Here is a 19,202-nt window from a genome sequence, read left to right on the forward strand (position 1 = left end):
ATACAACCGCTCATTTATAATTGTGAAATAGGGATATGAAAGTGCGACATTCGGCTGGAGTTTTTGACCATCGATCACTCTCACTTGGACAAAGGCGTGCTTGAGGTTTTCGTCTCACGACTGCTCCAAAGGGAAATCCCCTTCAGGACATCCCCTGAGGATGGGAGGGGTTGTAGCCTCTCCCCCCCCTTACGTCATCCTGACGTGGAGCAGAAGAAGAAGGCCCTGGCTCCGCCTCCCCTGCCAGAGCATCGCACATTTCACATCTCATTGCTTTAGTGCAGGACCCATCCATGCATATTCCCTTTAATACATTTCTAAATTCAGGCCAATTAGTCCCCAAAATCAGGTGGGAACTAACCATGGCCTCCACTCTAGGGAGGGTCACCACAGGGTAGTTGTGAATATCCCCATGCACACACTTCACCCTCACCGTTTTAGCTGTGCCCAAAGCCTCGTGTTGAACCAAACATTGGTGGATAGTGGTTTGATTACAACCCGTGTCCACCAATGCTTGGTGAGTACCCCCCTTGACACTTACCGGTATCCGGTACGCTCCAGCCCAGTCGGGGGCAGCCTGCGGAGTGTCGGGGACTCCTCGCCTCCGCAGGGCAGGAACGGGCTCTGGAGAGAGAGCAGAGTGAGAGGGAAGAGGGGAGGGGGAAGAGAAAGGGGAAAACACAGGGGGAGGGGAGAGAGAGTAGGAGGGCTCTTCCACCCTCGGGTATGCCACCATATGGTCCTCTGCCAGTCGGACAGCTTCCTTCAGTGATGCCGGGTGGTGGCACTGGACCCACTCCGCCATTCCTTTTGGCAGTCGATGTATCAGCTACCCCAGCACCACCTGATCGACCTCTCCCACGATGTCGCAATCCCCCGTCAGCAGCCACTACTGGCAGGCGTCTCGGAGCCATTGGGTGAAGGCAAACGGGCGGCCGGTCTTCTCCAGCTTCATGGTCCGGAAGAGCTGGTGGTGTTGCTCTGGACTGCGGCCAACCCGCTGCAGGATGGACTTCTTTATGTCCTCACAGGCCAGGAGGTTTGCTGCCGGCAGTTGTTGTGCAGCAAGCTGGGCTTCCCCGGACAGCAACTGATCACACGGCCAGCTCCAGATCTCGGTGGTACGTTCAAACAAGTCGAGGAAGGCTTCCGGGTCGTCCTCCGCCCCCATCTTCAGAAGCGTGGGCAGGGGCAGGGGGCTGTGGCTGTCCGGGGACGTGGCGGGGACCCTCTCCTGGCTGAGGAGGATCCGAATCGCCTGCCAGTCTGCTGCCTGAGCTCTGAGGATCTCAAAGAACCAGCAGTCCTGGTCTTGATGTAGCTCAAGCAGAGATCGTTGGTGTGACTGGTCTAGGCCGGCGAGGGACGTGAGGACTCCATGGGGCGTACTTCAGATTCCCGGGTTTCGGCACCAGTGTAGAACAGCTTCACAGCAGAAGGGAAGGAGAACACAGGGAAGCAAGTTTTTCCAGGCTCAGGTAGGGCTTTTAATCGGCCACTTCAATGCTTTACAACTTCACAAACTCATCAGCTTCACAGGCACGTAGTAACTTAAGCACATCAGCTTCGCAAACATAACAGATTAAACGTAACGGCTTCAGCTTCAGGAGCACCGTGGCCTTCCTTATGCCAGACTCTCTCTCTCTCTCTGCTGGTGGCATGGCTGCTTATATCCCGCTCTCCCCATTCTCACTGGACTTAGAGACAGGTGTTAAACATAATCTAGCTCAGGTGCAAGCGCCCTTACTGCTTTCTCTCTCTGCGGACGGGCGCTTGACCACGCCCCCACTGCCACAGGTAGTTTTTAATTTTGAAACCTGGTAATAACGGCTGTTTACACCAAACTTATTTTTGTGTCTGCTCTCTTTTTCCATTGTATTTCCATGTAAACATGCGCTAGAAGGACATCTTTGGCCGTTGCACCATGTCCCACTGTTTTTTCATGCCCGCAAGATGCCATGTTTAGATGTTTAGATGTCATATCAAGATAAAAGAACTTTCAAAAGAGAAAGAATTCCTGGAGAACAACTACATTATCCATGGTCCAGCAGAGAGAGGTCCATGAATCTGAGAACCGCGGCCAACAAAGCCCGCCAAACAAGTCCGGCAGCGACTGCCCACTCCAAAAGCACACTGTGAATGATGCATCCAAGTCAGTCACCCTTCATCCTCAAACTACATGTATATTTGAATATATCAAAATATTTTGCAGTACACCTAAAACATGTTGTTTCTATACTTATGATCAACAATCTAAAATCAATAGTTTTATAGATTTCCATCATTTTTTTATTCTATTTGCTTTATGGGATTGTATTTCATGCCCCTGTGAAAGTACAGTCTTGTACCTTTGTCTTTTTGTTCGATTTGCAATTTTTTTGTCTCAAATCATAGTTTGTAATATTGTGATTCACCACAGAGCTGGTTAGTTTGGTTCATGGCTTTGAACTTTTTAAGGATTTTATGAAAAGCCTGTTGAAAAAGCTCTATGTTGTATCCGACAAGTTTGAAATGATCAAAATACTCTGTCTCTTGGCATCATATTCTTATTTATCTTAGATCACAGCTCTGCACAAGTGTGTGGGTGAGATGGTAGAGGTGGCGGCTATGTGTGGGGTCAATATGGTGTGCTTCCAAGAAACCTGGAGTGAGTACATAAACACACACCAACACATACACAGTAGACTCTCTTTCTACTGAATTCAGGGCTGTCTCAAAGATACAGCTGGATAGGGTTGGGAATCAGAAGGAATTTTACAATATTGGTTGTGATTCCTCTTAACAATTCCGGTTCCTTAATGGTTCCAGTAACGATTCCAGTAATTATTGTAGTACTTTTTATTTATTTATTTTTTTTTAAGAATGATTTAGAAAGGAGAAATGCAATTCTTATTGCATTCACTACCCTCTGCTGTCTGTTACCAAATAATGAGATCATTTCAGATTTGTACAGAGCAGATATAACAAATCAGAAATAAATTTAATATTGTTCTTGTAAAAGGTGTGTTTGCAGACTTTTTAGAGACATAAATGCAATCCAATAATAGATCCTTACTCTATTTTAAATAAAGAAATCTAAACCAACACGAAATGTGATGGCATATTTCATTCATTAATTTATTATTCGATAAAATTCCACTTATTACAACAAAACTTGTGTATCTTTAATTATACATTGTCATATGAACAACCAGTCAGTAACTGCACTGCTTGATTTAATAGATACACAGGCCATCATTAAATAAACAGTAACAATTCCAGAGACAGTTTAGACTGTGTTTTGTAGCCTAATGTTGTATTTCAGACTTCAACAGTTATTACTTAATTTCGAGTTGGACATTCATAACTTGCACATCAGTGTAAGATTACTTGTATATTGGAAGCGATGTATGGTTCGCGCTGTAGATTCAAAAGAACCGGCTCCTTTGAATAATTATTTCGGGAATCGAACTGTACCAGAAGCGCATATGTTTCGCACTGTAAAAAGAGCCAGCTCGAGACTCGCTCGATTGGGAATTAAATACACTGGTAGAACTGTGTGTTTTAATGCTGTAGAGTCAGTAGAGGGCAGCACTGTTGCAGAGATGCGCTGCTGGAAACACTGTCAAGAGTATTCGAGGATGGTGTTCAATCCACAACGGCTGAAAATTGCACGCTGGAGAACCGTTAACGGAACCGAAAGATACGAAGATTATGTGATTCCGGTATTTTTTAAAGAATGGAATCGGTTCTCGGTTCCCAACCCTTCAGCTGGAGCATATAGCATGCAGCATTATTAGTTGTCGAAATTACTGTTACAGTTTGTTGTCTATAATTGATCAGCCAAACTACACATTTTCACATTTATCTTAATAAAAATGGGTTTGCGACATTCCCATAATGATTTTAGGCTAAAATGTATTTAAATCTATGATGGAAAGATCACCATTCTTTTTAAGGTTTTGTGAAGTATAGAATGTCACACTCCAGTACACTGCTGTCATTGCTAAACATGTGACCATTTACTCATATACAAGAAAAGCAGTCAAATTTTATTCCATGGCTATCTATAAACTGTTTCCTGTTGTCTACAATCCAATTACTGGGCTTATTTATGATCAGTGCATATAGGAACAGAAGACCTTTTGGCCTTAAGTGACGTTACATGCCGGCGAAGGCATCAGCAGAATCTGGTTTACATCAGCAGAGCGAATCAAGACTTTAAGCTAGCTGCGCCCACAGTTCCTCTGTTTGTGTTGGCTGTAGCGTGCTGTGGCGATGCATGTGGATCAAAGGGAGTCACATGCTCCAATTATAAACTCTCTAGGCATCCCAAATCATTCAAGTCCCTCTGGGTCCCAGTGGGTCTCGTTGCCCAAGCTTGAACCCCCTTAACCACCATCCCACGTAAACCCCTGACCCCTGTTTGTCCTCTGATTTTAATAAATGGGTGTCAAAAGGGATCATCTAATTTGTCTTTTTCTAACATTTACATGACAATAAGCAATAGATAAAATCAGCATATAGTGGAGTGTCTAGTTCAAAGACAACTGCCCTTTGATATGAAACATAACATTTTTATGGTTAAGTTGTGTATAAAACAACTGACAATATGAAAGCCCCTTAGCCGTGGTATAATCACTGCCTTTTGTGGCTTATTGCTTTGTCTTTTATTGGAACATTTGATTATATAGTAAAATTTTGATGTTTAACCATTGTCCCCAGATTTTAAATTAATTCACGTAAGGAAGCTGTATTCCGATTTACATTGATTGAATTGTTTTATTCTTTTGTGGATTATTATATTAGTGTCACAGTCCCACTGCGTAGGGAATTACTTTTGATATAGGAGTTGTTGGCTGGTGATTTGCTAATGGAAGTAGCAGGAGGGTATTAAGCCCAGAGAGGGTACTGGGACATACTGACCACAGCAAGAGCCACAGACTGATGAGCTCTGCAGCATGTAACTGTGGAATCTTCTGACACTGAATTCTGTCTGAGGAAGTAGATTTTCTCGGTCAGTTTACAGAGGGACTTTGTCTATTTTTTCACAAATATGCCCAGAGATGGAATTTCTAACACTAAATCAGTAATCATATTATAATGCAAATATTATATCTCTTTTATGTTAAAATTCTAACATTTTACGTTCTGTTTTGGTCTTTCGCAGTGTCAGAAATTACTTTTTCCATTAATGGGCAATATTTGCTCCCTGAAATTGATTTTCAGGGGCATTTATTTTTTAAACTGTTATAAGGGCAATATTTTTTTTCTAACCATATAAAATAACTGTGTCATACATGTAAATGTAATCTTTAATTTCAAAATAAATTCTCAATCTGAAAAATGTGAATAATTACATACTGCACATTTTAAAAAGTTGTAACCTGCAATTGTTACATTAAGGACCTATTTCTACTTGATCCAACCCTTAATTTTATTTTATTTTTTTTTGGTGTAACCTAATGTCAAACCAATTAATTTAGATGTTAGCACATGAAGCACATTTTTAGGTATTTTTTTTTTTTCAGTGTAGACTCTTACCAATAAAATTATTTCATCATAATCTCATATTTTATGTGATAGAATGTATAACTGGGCTCAGAAAAGAATAATAATAAGAACTATGGGCTCTATTTTCATGAGTGTGCAAAGCGCAGCACTACTCGCTAGGACCAAACAGTACCGTCCAGAGTTCTAATTCTAAGTGCAAATTTTGTGCCAGAGCAAGTGGGCATGGGTCAATTGTATGGAAATGAAGTGGCAAAAAGCGCAATTAGCTATTATTCTGAGAAATAAGTCATTGCGCTAAGACGTTTCAATACCATGTCTGTTTTCAGTGCAAAGTATAAACTCAGTTCCTGCATTTGCAGTTTGGAAATTCCACTAGCAGAAAATATAGTGGAACATCAAATTATGTCCATGACGATCACTGTTGTAGCCATTTTATGAAACAAATATTTATGAGATTTTTGTGAAACTATCTTTTAGGTAATTGTTTATTTTTCAGTTATTTTTATTATGATGTTTATATTTAAAATTGTATTAATGATCTAATTTGTATTGGTATTTTTCCACCTGCTGTCGTAGTGATTTTTAAGTCACTGCAAAAGGTGCCGTGAAAGAAGTTGTTAAATGTTAGGATTTGGTATGATTTTTTTGACCACTTTGTTATTTTGATTATATTTTCATTTAGTTTGAAGTTTAATTTGAATTTATAAATTTTTTTGGTTTAAATTTTTTTTGTTTCAATAAATGAATTTAATTTTTCAAAATCAAAATCGACCGGTAGAAATGAAGTGATTAATAATACTTACTTTCTCTATAATTTAACTTGATTTTTAGAAAGGAGCGTGTCACTGTCATAGAAATATGCCTGACATTCAACAAGGACTCAGTTAATGCTCAAAAGAATGTAAGTCCATATTTCTATTCTTCTAATTCATTGCATACAGTCCATTTACACTACCAACTTCTTATTATTGTGCTGTCTTTGTTTATATTGCTGGTGCTTAACAGGGAATGGACTCTATAATAGGACAAAGACAATCCCAGAGAAGAACCTCAGAATTAAATTGCACTTGACCCAGCCCATTAGCGCTTCGCGCGCCAAACCCACTTGCGCCTAGACTTAGCGCTTGCATGAAAATACCAAAAAATCATGGCAATGCCCATTGACTTAGTGTGTATGACTTATGGCATAATGCTGCACTTAGCACTAGCGCTCTTAATATAAGGCCCTAAATCAGAGGTTACAAAATTAAAACAGAAGAAGTCATTATCCGATGTTTTGAATTTAAGGGCATTCTTGCCACTTTGTGGCATTTTGCCCAGAGCCCCACATATTTTTTTGTCATTCCTTACAGTGTCCTGCAATTCACATCTTATTAAATGGCAGTTTTTCATCAAGTCTGATTTCCTTAATGGTTCTTCAAGACCTCACTCAACAGAGAAAGAAATTCATGATATACAGTACAGCTTACTGTCTTGTTCTTTCAGCAGCCATACCTCCTACTGCCCAAACATTTGGCTCCATTTTCATTTTGTAGCTGGCCAAAAAATACAACATGTTGGTGGTGTCTCCCATCCTGGAGCGAGATGAGATCCATGGTGGAACACTGTGGAACACTGCAGTTGTGGTGTCCAATAATGGCAATTTCTGGGAAAATCACGGAAGAATCAGATTCCCCGTGTGGGAGACTTCAACAAGGTCAGTTTCACCCTCAGTGTGACAAAACAGTTACAGTGACACTCTGTATTTAGTTCCTCTATTTATATCACATTATTATGATTTAATTAAACAATACGTTGAATTTATCCGTATTTTGTGCTGCTATTGGTTTAAATGTGTTTGTAGGACTTCACATGCGTGTGTCTAAATCTTATTTGATACTTGCCCCAGCAAAAATTTGGTTACGCACATGTTCAGTATGTCAGCTCAAAAAATAAATCATCTTCTCAGAGATTTGTTCTGGCATGTTCTGTGTCATTTTTCAACTTCAGGTTAAACAATTTGTTGTGTGCATGTGTGTAAAGTGCATGGAGCTGCACTACATGATCAAATTTTAAGTGGTTGAGAGTGGTTGATTCCTCCTCCTGCTGTGATGTTTTTCAGTGACAAATTGTTCCTTCGATCCATTCCACACCGTGAGAATGTTCATCCCACTAATCTATAATACAGGAAAAATGTGCCCACTCTCTTTGCCTGGAATACAAGCCCTAGTATACCTGCAGGTATCAGATGGAAGACATGGCTCTATTGTGTTGCTTTCAGTAAAATAAAAGAGATTTTTAATAGCATCTACAGTATGTTGATCAATATCAGAAAATTATGAATAGGTGTTAATGTTGGTTAGTGTTGATTTGGTGCTGGTAACGCTGTTCGTCCAGCATAGCCTTTCTGTTGATGTAGGTAAACCTGGATGTCTTACTGGCTTAGCTAGTGAAGAAACCCTTGATGAAACCATTGAACCCTCAGTGATTCACTGTATGGTGTCTGCTGTTTCACCTTAAGCTTACATTATGAACAGATACAAATACAGTTATAATGGATTGCATATGGGACATTTTAGGCCATTAAAACAAAATACAGAAGTGTTGTCTATTGGTACTCATGTATGAAGTGTTGCTTTCTTGCATGGTTACGATGCAACATTTACACAAATCGTCTGTTAAACTGGCCCTTTTCTCATTCCTTTGAATAGTCAACATATTATATGGAAGGCAACACAGGTCACCCTGTATTCCAGACACATCCCCAGAAAGATCCCCATTAACATCTGCTATGGCCGGCACCACCCTCTCAACTGGTTAATGTACAGCATACATGGGGCCAAGATCATCTTTAACCCCGCAGCCACAGTTGGAGTGCTCAGGTATCAGGTTGTGCTGCATTAACTCTTCTAATGGGAATGACATTCATTCATTCATTTATTCCCTCATACTTATGCTGGTTTTGCATTACAGTGAACCAATGTGGCCAATTGAGGCCAGAAACGCTGCCATCGCAAACCACTGCTTCACCTGTGCTATCAACCACATGGGCATGGTATGTGCTGCCTTACAAAGACAAAACATAGTAACTACACCAACACTGAACGTCCAGCCGAATGTGAATGATAAAATAGTCTCACTCCGTTTTCTCTAAATCTGTGCATAGTTGAGCCAAACCCGTTTACCAGATTTTGGTTATACCTCAGTTTTGACAAAATGTGTAGTCACAGTGTTTTGCAAGGCAGAATAATTGTGTATTAAGTGCCAAAAAAATGTGTGTAAAATAATGAAAACAAGATGAGTGTTTATGATTCCACTGTGAACTTACATAAACAACTCAATGCATTTCATGCTTACTAAAACGTACACAGAAATTCCTAGGAAATTTCCTGTTGGCCTCAACTGTTCAGCTGTGTTTGTACTTTGATAATATCACAACCACAACTTAAGTAAACTATGTAAATAAGATAAAGGAACTAATATGATTAGAGATGCACATGCTAATAATTCCAATAGGATTAACTGCCAAACTGCTAATAATGTTGTTCAGATGAAACAACAAGTTGACCACACAAGCACCTTGTTTTTTATTTGTCTCAGAGGAGTCTGGACTCTGTTAGTGCTCTTTAATGTCATACAGGGATGACTTATAATCTCAAAGGTAGATACAGTAAACCAATTGTCTTTAAATTGGTTTAAAGGAAAGTTATTTCTACAATCATTTATGAAGTTTCCACATGCCTCAGATGGCAGTGTCAGAGGTTCAGATCTGTGTTTTTTGCTGCCCTCTACTGTTTTTCTGGGCAAGTGTGGTTTCACTGAGCCTTTGGGTCTTGATCTAGATCTCTCTTTTCCAGGAGTATTACAACAATTAGTTCACATTTGGGGATGGAAAGAAAGGTGATTATTCATTTATTTTGAGTGTGTGTAGATATTTGTTATCAATTATATATATACACTACCAGTCAAAACTTTTGAAACACTTGACTGAAATGTTTCTCACGACCTTAAAAATATTTTGATCTGAAGGTGTATGCTTAAATATTTGAAATGAATTTTGAAGACAAAAATATAATTGTGCCAACATATTAATTTATTTCATTATAAAACTAAAATTTAATAAAAATAAAAAGTTTTTGAAATTGATGACTTGGACCAAATAATAAAGAAAAGCAGCCAATAAGTGCCCAACATAGATGGGAACTCCTTCAATACTGTTTAAAAAGCATTTCAGGGTGACCAAGAAGTTGGTTGAGAAAATGTCAAGAGTACATGTCTGAAAATTTTAGGCAAACGGTGACTACTTTGAAGATGCTAAAATATAACACAGTTTTGATTTATTTTGGATTTTGTTTAGTCACAACATAATTCCCATAGTTCCATTTATGTTATTCCATAGTTTTGATGACTTTACTATTATTCTAAAATGTGAAAAAAAAATTGTAATAAAGAATGAGTAAGTGTTTCAAAACTTTTGACCGGTAGAGAGAGTGTGTGTGTGTGTGTGTGTGTATGTATGTATGTATGTGTATGTATATATATATATATATATATATATATATAGGGATGATGTACAGTCAGCTTGCAGTATTTCAGAATATAAACTGACAGGATGATAACTGGCTGGCTGTGCATTATACATCTTATTACAGGGCTACTTATCAAAGAAATTATTTAATGGACATGAACTATTCATTTGAATGAAATTATTTATGCAAGAAGAAAGAGACCACAGAGTGATACAAAGGACATGAAACTAGGTAGGTAGCTACATAGGAAATTACAATATAGCCTACAGTTTAGCGGTCATTATAAAAAAACAAAAATAAAAAAAATCAAGACAGAATGACGTAAATGACCAATCAGAATCCAATATTCCAGAGAGCCATATAAAAAACAGATTAAATGCATTTCACACAAGCAATTTAATTTGGGCCAAAACCTAAACTTCATTCCCTTATTTATACATATATTAACCTGTCTGGTTCTTTCCCAGAGCTTTGTGTCTCTTTATGTCAGCATATAAAAGGATTGCTGTAGCTGTCTGTCATTCTGCCAAGTGTTTCAGTGATGGGGTGAAGACGGGACCATGTACGAAGGTGTCGTATTCCTAAAGCTCAGGGCTGTCATGGCTCTGTTCTCTCTTTCAGCCCTCATTACTGTTGTATAAGCCTTCACCCTGAACACAACGCTCCCTACTCTCCTGTTTTACATGTGCAAACTCACTGTAACATGACCAGGGTCACAAAGACCCAAGCCACAAACATATACACTGGCGGCCAAAAGTTTGGAATAATGTACAGATTTTGCTGTTTTGGAAGGAAATAGATACTTTAATTCACCAAAGCATTCAACTGATCACAAAGTATAGTCAGGACATTACTGATGTAAAAAACAGCACCATCACTATTTGAAAAAAGTCATTTTTGATCAAATCTAGACAGGACCCATTTCCAGCAGCCAACACTCCAACAATTTATCCTTGAGTAATCATGCTAAATTGCTAATTTGGTAGTAGAAAATCACTTGTCATTGTATCAAACACAGCTGAAAGCTATTTGGTTCGTTAAATGAAGCTTAACATTGTGTTTGTTTTTGAGTTGCCACAGTATGCAATAGACTGGCATGTCTTAAGGTCAATATTAGGTCAAAAATGGCAAAAAAGAAACAGCTTTCTCTAGAAACTCGTCAGTCAATCATTGTTTTGAGGAATAAAGGCTATACAATGCTTGAAATTGCCAAAAAAATTGAAGATTTCGCACAAAGGTGTACACTACAGTCTTCAAAGAAAAAGGACAGCTGACTCTATCAAGGACAGAAAGAGATGTGGAAGGCCCAGATGTACAACTAAACAAGAGGATAAGTACATCAGAGTCTCTAGTTTGAGAAATAGACGCCTCACATGTCCTCAGCTGACAGCTTCATTGAATTCTACCTGCTCAACACCAGTTTCATGTACAACAGTAAAGAGAAGACTCAGGGGTGCAGGCCTTATGGGATGATTTGCAAAGAATAAGCCACTTTGGACATTGGACAACAGATAATTGGAAAAGAGTGTTATGGATCTTAACCCCATTGAGCTAGACTGTAAGGTGTGTGAGAAGTGCCCGACAAGACAGCCACATCTATGGCAAGTGCTACAGTAAGCGTGGGGTGAAATGTCACCTGAGAATCTGGACAAACTGACAGCTAGAATGCCAAGGATCTGCAAAGCTGTCATTGCTGCACGTGAAGGATTTTTTTGACGAGAACTCTTTGAAGCAGTTTAAGAAGTTCTGAAAAGATTTTTCAAATTGTAATAGTAATTTTTCACTTTATTAATGTCCTGACTATACGTTGTGATCAGTTGAATGCCACTTTGGTGAATAAAAGTACCAATTTCTTTCCATAAAAGCAAAATCTGTACATTATTCCAAACTTCTGGCCGCCAGTGTATGTAAAATCGTTACGAGTCACTAGGAGGGTGTGCTTGCCACTCAGAATAATTTAATATATTTAAAACATTACATTTTGGAAAATGTTATTCACATGCAGCTGAGTTTAACCCTTTAAACTAGGATGGGCAAGCTTAAAGAGTTGATATTAAATATAATTAATAATGTAATAATAAAATATTAATAACTACAGTCTTGACCAACACAAAATAGGTCTCGTTTTAAAAGCTTAGAAACTCTACTTTACAATGCATGTAGGTATTAATACCAAAACTGAACAAGTGCTTAGAAATTTGCAGACAAATCAGAAGTGTTCAGTTCTTATGATTTATAAAAAAATGTGCACAGTACATATTATTGTAATCTGTAAAAACATCAAACTGATCAAATAGCCATGTGCCATATTAATTGGAAAGCTCTCAGAGTAGAATACAACCAGCCTATTTGTTTTACTCACAAAAATATAGCGAGTAATATTTAAGTATTTGTCTTTGACATGTTTCATGTGAACAGGTGTTGCTTATATGCCACGTTTACGATTAGAACTTCACGAAAAATAAACAGAAGATAAAATAGGAGGCAATTATCTTTAAAACGAGCCCACACACAATGTAATCTGTTCTCAGTTCTCTCATTTTGGGTCTTCAGATAAACGGTGCCATTATTATTATTCATGCATTCATAACACATTATGCTTTTTTGCTGTAGTCTAATAATTATTTTGTGTCAAATAGCAGAAGAAAATTATCTAAATTAGTTCTGCACATCAGTTATAGGACACAAACATTAAAATAATCAGCATCGGTATTGTTGGTAAAAAACAATATTGGTAAGTCTCTGTAATTTCCCCAGTGACCAATAACATTGTTGGTATATTTTATCTTTGTTTTCCATTTTGCCCTGTCTGTAGCGCACCATGACTTCTGTCACTTTTATGGCTCCAGCTATGTAGTGGCACCCGACTGCAGCAGATCCCAAGGACTGTCCCGAACCCGTGGTGGCCTGTTGGTGACAGAGATGGATTTGAACTTCAATTGCCAGATCGCAGACAAATGGTCCTTCAAGGTGGATACAAGCACTTCATATCTGATGCTATTCTTTCAGCAAATGTTGAGAGATATATTATCATTGACCAGGCAGAGGGAGGTTTTCTCCCTTCCATTCCTATTAAATCTATGACTTTCAAGACAAAGGTCATGGCAAAACAGTCCATATTCTATGAACACTGGATCTTGACTGTGTCTCTTAGTATAGTGTCTGTGTGCCATTCTCATATATGAATTATGGATCTCTCCATAGATGACAGAGAGGTATGAAATATATGCAGAGGAGCTGAACAAATTTGCATGACTTCAAACCCAACATTATTAAGGAATGACAAACTTTCTACTGCAAGTCCAACTCTGCAGATTGTTTTCCGAGTTTATAAGCTGAAGGAGAATCACACATCTTCACAAGGGATAAGACTAGTTGATGATCTTTACTTGAATTTAACAAAATAACTTAATTATTGATGTATTATATAATTAAATTCTCAGGGGTCAATAACGAAAGTAGGAATTTTTGATTAAAATACAAATCCAACTTTTATTATTTTCGTAAATGCAACTATGTATTTCATTAAAAATAAAGTTTGCCATTTTAACATTCCTTATGTTCTTTAAAAAAAGCACAAGCTGATGTAATTGTACACCTGATGCAATTTCTTAAAAATCAAAGGACAACATTTTAACCTGAATGATCAAAGATTAAATAATACATAATTATGGCTGTTAGAACGCTTTTCATTCATCAGCCATTTTTGACTAACCATTATCGAAGATTTAACCATTTGAACCAATGTGCAATCATAGTGCATTTACAAGATAGCAAACAGCAAAGCATTCACACCACTTGTGACTATTTCAATTGGCACACAACTCTATTCTACAAAACACCTGACAGTAAACCTCTGAGACTAAGCTAAACATATTGTTCCTTTTCTCCTTTGGAGCCATTAACTTAATGTGTGGTTACTATGAATTACACCAACACAATATATTGAGAATTTCAAAAAATAATATTGTAATTTACACAGAGACTTCTTCATATACTGGTGCGATGAGTGAGTTTAGGATAGTTGTGTGATCTTTATGTGTACTTTATGGTCAAGGTTCACAGTTCAGCCAGTATCACCCATTAAACAGCCACACTCACTCTTGCTATTTATACTACATGAGGTTATGAGAAATATCCAGGTGATTTTGTTCTTGAGAAAATCACTGGAGAAGTGAATTCAGACAACGTAGTGCACCTATTAAATGCTTCTTTCCCAATAGTGGGACATAATTTAGCATTCTAGATTTAACAAATGTTACCTGAGTTTTAAAAAATAATTTCCCTCTTTTACAATAATTAAAGAGACAGTAAACCCAAAAATGAAAATTCTCTCACGCCATCCCAGATGTTTAAGTCTTTCTTTCTTCTGCTGAACACCAACTATGATTTTTAGAAAAATATTTCAGCTCTGTAGGTCCATACAATGTAAGTGAATGGTGATCAAAACTTTGAAGCTCCAAAAACCACATAAAGGCAGCATGAAAGTAATCCATAAATCTCCAGTGGTTTAATCAATGGCTTTTGAAGCGATCCAGTTGGTTTTGGGTGAGAACAGACCAAAATATAACTCCTTTTTCACTGTACATCTTGCCATTGCAGCTTCTAGGCACAATCACATTTACACTTCCTATTGCTCGATGCATGCACAGAAAGCTAGATGGCGCTATAGGAAGTGTAATCGAGCTTGAAATCATAATCACCAAGGAGACTACTGTCAAGATGTACAGTGAAATATCTGTTACATTTTGGTCTGCTCTAACCCAAAACCAACTAGATCGCTTCAGCAGATATTGATTAAACCACTTAATTCATACGGATTACTTTTATGCTGACTTGATTTGCTTTTTGGACCTTCAGAGTTCTGGTCATCATTCACTTGCATTGCATGGATCTACAGAGCTGTAATGTTCTTCTAAAAATCTTCATTTGTGTTCAGCAGAAGAAAGAAAGTCATACACATCTGGGATGGCATGAGGGTGAGTAAATGATGAGAGAATTTTCATTTTTGGGTGAACTATACTTTAAGATAATTCACGTTGAATTATACACCCTTAGGTGGCTTACAAGAGAAAAAAAAAATACAATGATTTTTTTTACTGCTACCCTGATCAAACATGTCCAAAAGTCTTTACAGTAACATTATATACACTCCTTTACCTCTAACTGTGGGACAGCGGCAGATACTACAAAAATCATGTGAGCTGTGGCTAAAAATATTTGTCCACATCACAGTAATGGTGATGAGGTACATATACTTAGCACAAGCTTAAAAATCATTTCATCTCCCTTTCCTTTCTGTGTTAACATTTCATAACCGATCATTCTGTGGCCGATGTAGCACCATAGTAATGTTTTGTGCGATGCTATGGCTCTGAGGATCATAGCAGAGGTTACACATACTACAGTACCTGCTATTGGCCAGCAGTGCAATAATGCTACCCAGCCAACCACAGTGGATACAAAGGGTGCTTTTTGATTACGTGTTTGTTTAGAAGCAGTCATTGTGAAAGACTCAGCCATCTTTGTAGATGAATAGAATGTCCTCATCCGTTCCGTAGCTCCGTCTGGCCTCTTCAAAATTACTAAAACTTGTGCAGCACACACCTGTCAATCAAAGAGACGACAACATGTAAGACAGAGTTATAATGTTACTGTTATGTGTAAACGGCACAATACATACGATCTGAATAAGCCGGATTGTTGTAGAAGATGCTGCCGGTCTTGCGGTTAAATCCACACACTACCACAAAGTGGCCCTGGTAATCTGGCTTCCTGCAGAAGCACTTCTGACCCACGGGGAGGAAACAGCAGTATTTGACAGGAGTGGAGCACAGCTCACACACCAACACCACAGCATTGACCAGCACGATGGCCACATTACCCTGCTCCAGGTGGCTCTGGATCTCCTGAACAGTAAGAGAGCTACAAGAGAGATATCTGATAAGATTTCTTAATGCACAACTTGCTGGCCCAATGTTTTGGTCAAATTTTGGATTGTAACATCAGAAATGCTGGAACTGGAAATAAAATGTCTCGGCACATGCCACAGAACTGAAAAATGGTGACTAATGTGGAAAAACCCTCACCATTTTTTTACCACGACTCCTTTGCTTTCAGCCTTCAGAAAGAGTTCATTCACCCTGTCCTCCTCCGTGTCAAAATGTTTTTTGTAGAAGGACTAAGGGACAGGAAGTGGGGAAAAAATGATTCAGATGCAGAGATGGTCAGTCATTTTTTTGAAGAAAAAAAACACTGCAGCTCATCAATTATATTTAAATTATGAAATATTTAAAAAAAAAACGCCACCTTCTTGGGAGAAATTAGCAAACCTCCCATTATTTACTGTACTGCATGTGACACTTTGCTTGTAATTAAGGGATAGTTCATCCAAAAATGAAAATTCTCTCATCATTTACTCACCCTCATGCCATCCCAGATGTGTATGATTTTCTTTCTTCTGCTGAACACAAATGAAGATTTTTAGAAGAATATTTCAGCTCTGTAGGTCCATACAATGCAAGTGAATGGGTACCAAAACTTTGAAGCACCAAAAAGCACATAAAGGCAGCATAAAAGTAATCCATAAACTACAGTGGTCCATGTCATCTGAAACAACACAATCGATTTTGGGAGAGAACAGACAAAAATATAACTCCTTTTTTTATTACTATAATAATTGTAATAATATTTGTATTTAATTATCATGTTATACATTTGCACATATACAGTGAAATTCTTTTTTTTCCACATATCCCAGCTAAGCTGGGGTCAGATTGCAGGGCCAGCCATGATATGGTGCCCCTGGAGCAGATAGGGTCAAGGGCCCAACAGTGGCATCTTGGCAGTGCTGGGGCTTGAACCCCCAACCTTCTGTTCAGTAACCCAGAGCCTAAACCACTGAGCCACCACTGCCCCTATTATAAAGCAATATTTTCTTTTTATTTTTAATTATTTAAAATATTATATTTTTAATTTCGATTACACTTCCTATAGCGTCATCTAGCACTCTGCACATGCATTAAGCAGTAGGAAGTGTAATCAAGCTTGAAATCATGATTGCGTCTAGAGACTGCAATGGAAAATGAAAAAGGAGTTAAATATTTATCTGTTTCTCACCAAAAACCAAAACATGGATTAAACCACTGGACATTTATGGATTACTTTTATGCTGCCTTTATGTGCTTTTTGGAGCTTCAAAGTTCTGGTCACCATTCACTTGCATTGAAGGACCTGCAGAGCTGAAATATTCTTCTAAAAATCTTTGTTTGTGTTCTGCAGAAGAAAGAAAGTCATACACATCTGGGAATTAATTTACCTGGTTCCTAAAGCCCTTGTCCACACCTAGTGTCTGTGTGCAGAAGCGATGTCTGACCCCCAGCTTACACATGAGATAAGCCAGGTCAATAGTCCACACGCTTTCTGTGAACTCTAAGTCCAAACACGCTCCCTGAAATTCCTCCTCACTTACTGGATGTAAATATCTGTCCACAAAAACAACAATGTGTATGTTTGTGATTAGAGTAACTATTGTACTATAGGTTACTGTTTGGAGTAGGCTACATCACTTTTTAACTTTCATACTTACTCTAGTACCATTCTCGAACAGGCCAACCCACAGTCCCAGTGATATTGCTGCCGGATGACCGGTACATTTAACATCACATCATCTGCCAAAAACAAGGGCACGTTATCATAAGGGTTCTGATTATCAGATTTTATTGAGGACACACAACAAGTTTTGGACTGACAGTTGAATTTGCTACTTCAGTTAGCACTCTTATTCACGTATAAAGGTCAGAGGCAATCAGCTCCATTATAAATACATGGAATGATCATTTAAGAGCGACACATCCAGGTTGTCTAGTTATTGTCCAGTCTTTGAAGTTACAGGCGGGTCATGATTGATCATATTGGTAGTTGGGTTAGACAATAATCAGCCATTTAAGATGTTGTTGCATGTAAATGTCATAACACAAACTCACCGGTCATGACGCAGTTGGTGTGTGTATATCTCTTTCTGTTGTGTTTCAGGTATGTATATCATGAAAACTATCTGCTAGCGGGGTAAGCCGGACAGCTGTTGCCCACCTGTCCTCGACACCAGACACTCTAAAATCGGCTCATCTTCAATACACCAAAAAATGTTGAGAGGCTGCTGACAGAACGTGGCGAAACGACTTTAATAAAGTGGTCCTGATTTTCCCACACCTCCTGGTCATTCCCAGGAAGGATTCTACTTCCTCTACGGCAGTTCAGTCCACACAGAACCCAGCGTCATCGAACTGAGAATAAGTACAACTGCGCCACCTGCTGAAAAGACAAAATAATCACAAAATACTGACCATTTGTCACACCACCGTGGAGGCGACAGTGAGGAGAAATGTGATGAAAATGAAGAGTAGAAGAAGCTAGCGATTTGCTAAGCTAATAGGCTTAAACAGAATAGAGAAGTGTTTATATTCACCATTTATATCTTCGAATTAATAATATGATATGTGACATATAATTTAAAAGTTATTCTTTGTTATATTTACAGTAAAGACAGTATAATTCATACAGCGACAGATCTGTTCAGCTGTGACGTCAATAAACCCGGAAGTCTAATTCGCCATGGCTTCCCTCTGGATTTCCCTATGGGTGTTTATAATGGAGTTTGAATTTACGAGTAAAATAAGGTCTGTGGTAAACATTCCTCTACAGCATAAATTACACACAGTCATACCTTAAATGTGAATTTTGAAGCCGACGTGTATTTAAAAAAATAAAAGTATATAATTCAGTAGGCTTCAAAATAAACGTTTGAGGTATGACTGTGTGTAATTTATGTTATAGAACAAAACGTCCACGTTTTGTCAAGTAATGTTTACCACAGACCTTATTTTACTAATAAGTTCAAAAACTCCATTATAAAAACCCATAGGAAAATCCAGAGGGAACCCATGGCGAATTCTCTTCCGGGTTTTTGGACTACAAGCTGAACAGCTGTATTGCATTGGACTTTAATAGTTCTTTAAGGCAATAGAATCGTTTTATGTTACTTGGAGTGGGCATATCGTGTAGTAGGTGTTCCTTGTCATCTTGCAGGACGCAGAGAGATACATATGTTGCTTCACTTGACAAATACATTTATAAATATTCAAATTTTAAATGTCAAGCTGAAGTATGTAATTTCTGCACCACTAGCGCCCTGAACGGAAT

At 38.4% G+C, this 19,202-nt stretch overlaps 1 protein-coding gene and 1 pseudogene across 2 annotated transcripts; one reads left to right on the forward strand and one right to left on the reverse strand.

Moving 5' to 3' along the window:
* The first annotated feature begins 820 nt into the window (after positions 1–820).
* On the forward strand, positions 821–14,831 carry LOC127415398 (beta-ureidopropionase-like; annotated as a pseudogene).
* Positions 12,773–18,586, reverse strand: LOC127415144 (protein GUCD1-like). 2 transcript variants are annotated; one of them, XM_051653730.1, is made up of 7 exons: positions 17,987–18,586; positions 17,590–17,671; positions 17,320–17,485; positions 16,091–16,182; positions 15,685–15,926; positions 15,485–15,608; positions 12,773–12,908 (listed from the first exon to the last, which is right to left on the reverse strand). In XM_051653730.1, exons 1-6 carry the CDS (start codon positions 17,991–17,993, stop codon positions 15,517–15,519), a joined length of 681 nt encoding a protein of 226 aa, XP_051509690.1. In that variant the 5' UTR covers positions 17,994–18,586; the 3' UTR covers positions 12,773–12,908; positions 15,485–15,516. The 2 variants fall into 2 exon arrangements, with proteins under 2 accessions (XP_051509690.1, XP_051509689.1); XM_051653729.1 differs by lacking the exon at positions 12,773–12,908 and having other exon boundaries at positions 14,895–15,608.
* Positions 18,587–19,202: the final 616 nt, after the last annotated feature.

The sequence above is a fragment of the Myxocyprinus asiaticus genome, chromosome 24, assembly GCF_019703515.2.
Source record: "Myxocyprinus asiaticus isolate MX2 ecotype Aquarium Trade chromosome 24, UBuf_Myxa_2, whole genome shotgun sequence".
NCBI lineage: Eukaryota > Metazoa > Chordata > Actinopteri > Cypriniformes > Catostomidae > Myxocyprinus > Myxocyprinus asiaticus.

Bases quoted from the DNA above. Each gene is read 5' to 3' on its own strand.
- LOC127415144 (XM_051653730.1), bottom strand. The intron at 17,486-17,589 runs GTAAGTATGAAA...TTTTGTGGACAG, and splicing joins TGTTCGAGAATGGTACTAGA to ATATTTACATCCAGTAAGTG. The intron at 15,927-16,090 runs GTGAGGGTTTTT...TCTCTCTTGTAG, and splicing joins GGAGTCGTGGTAAAAAAATG to CTCTCTTACTGTTCAGGAGA.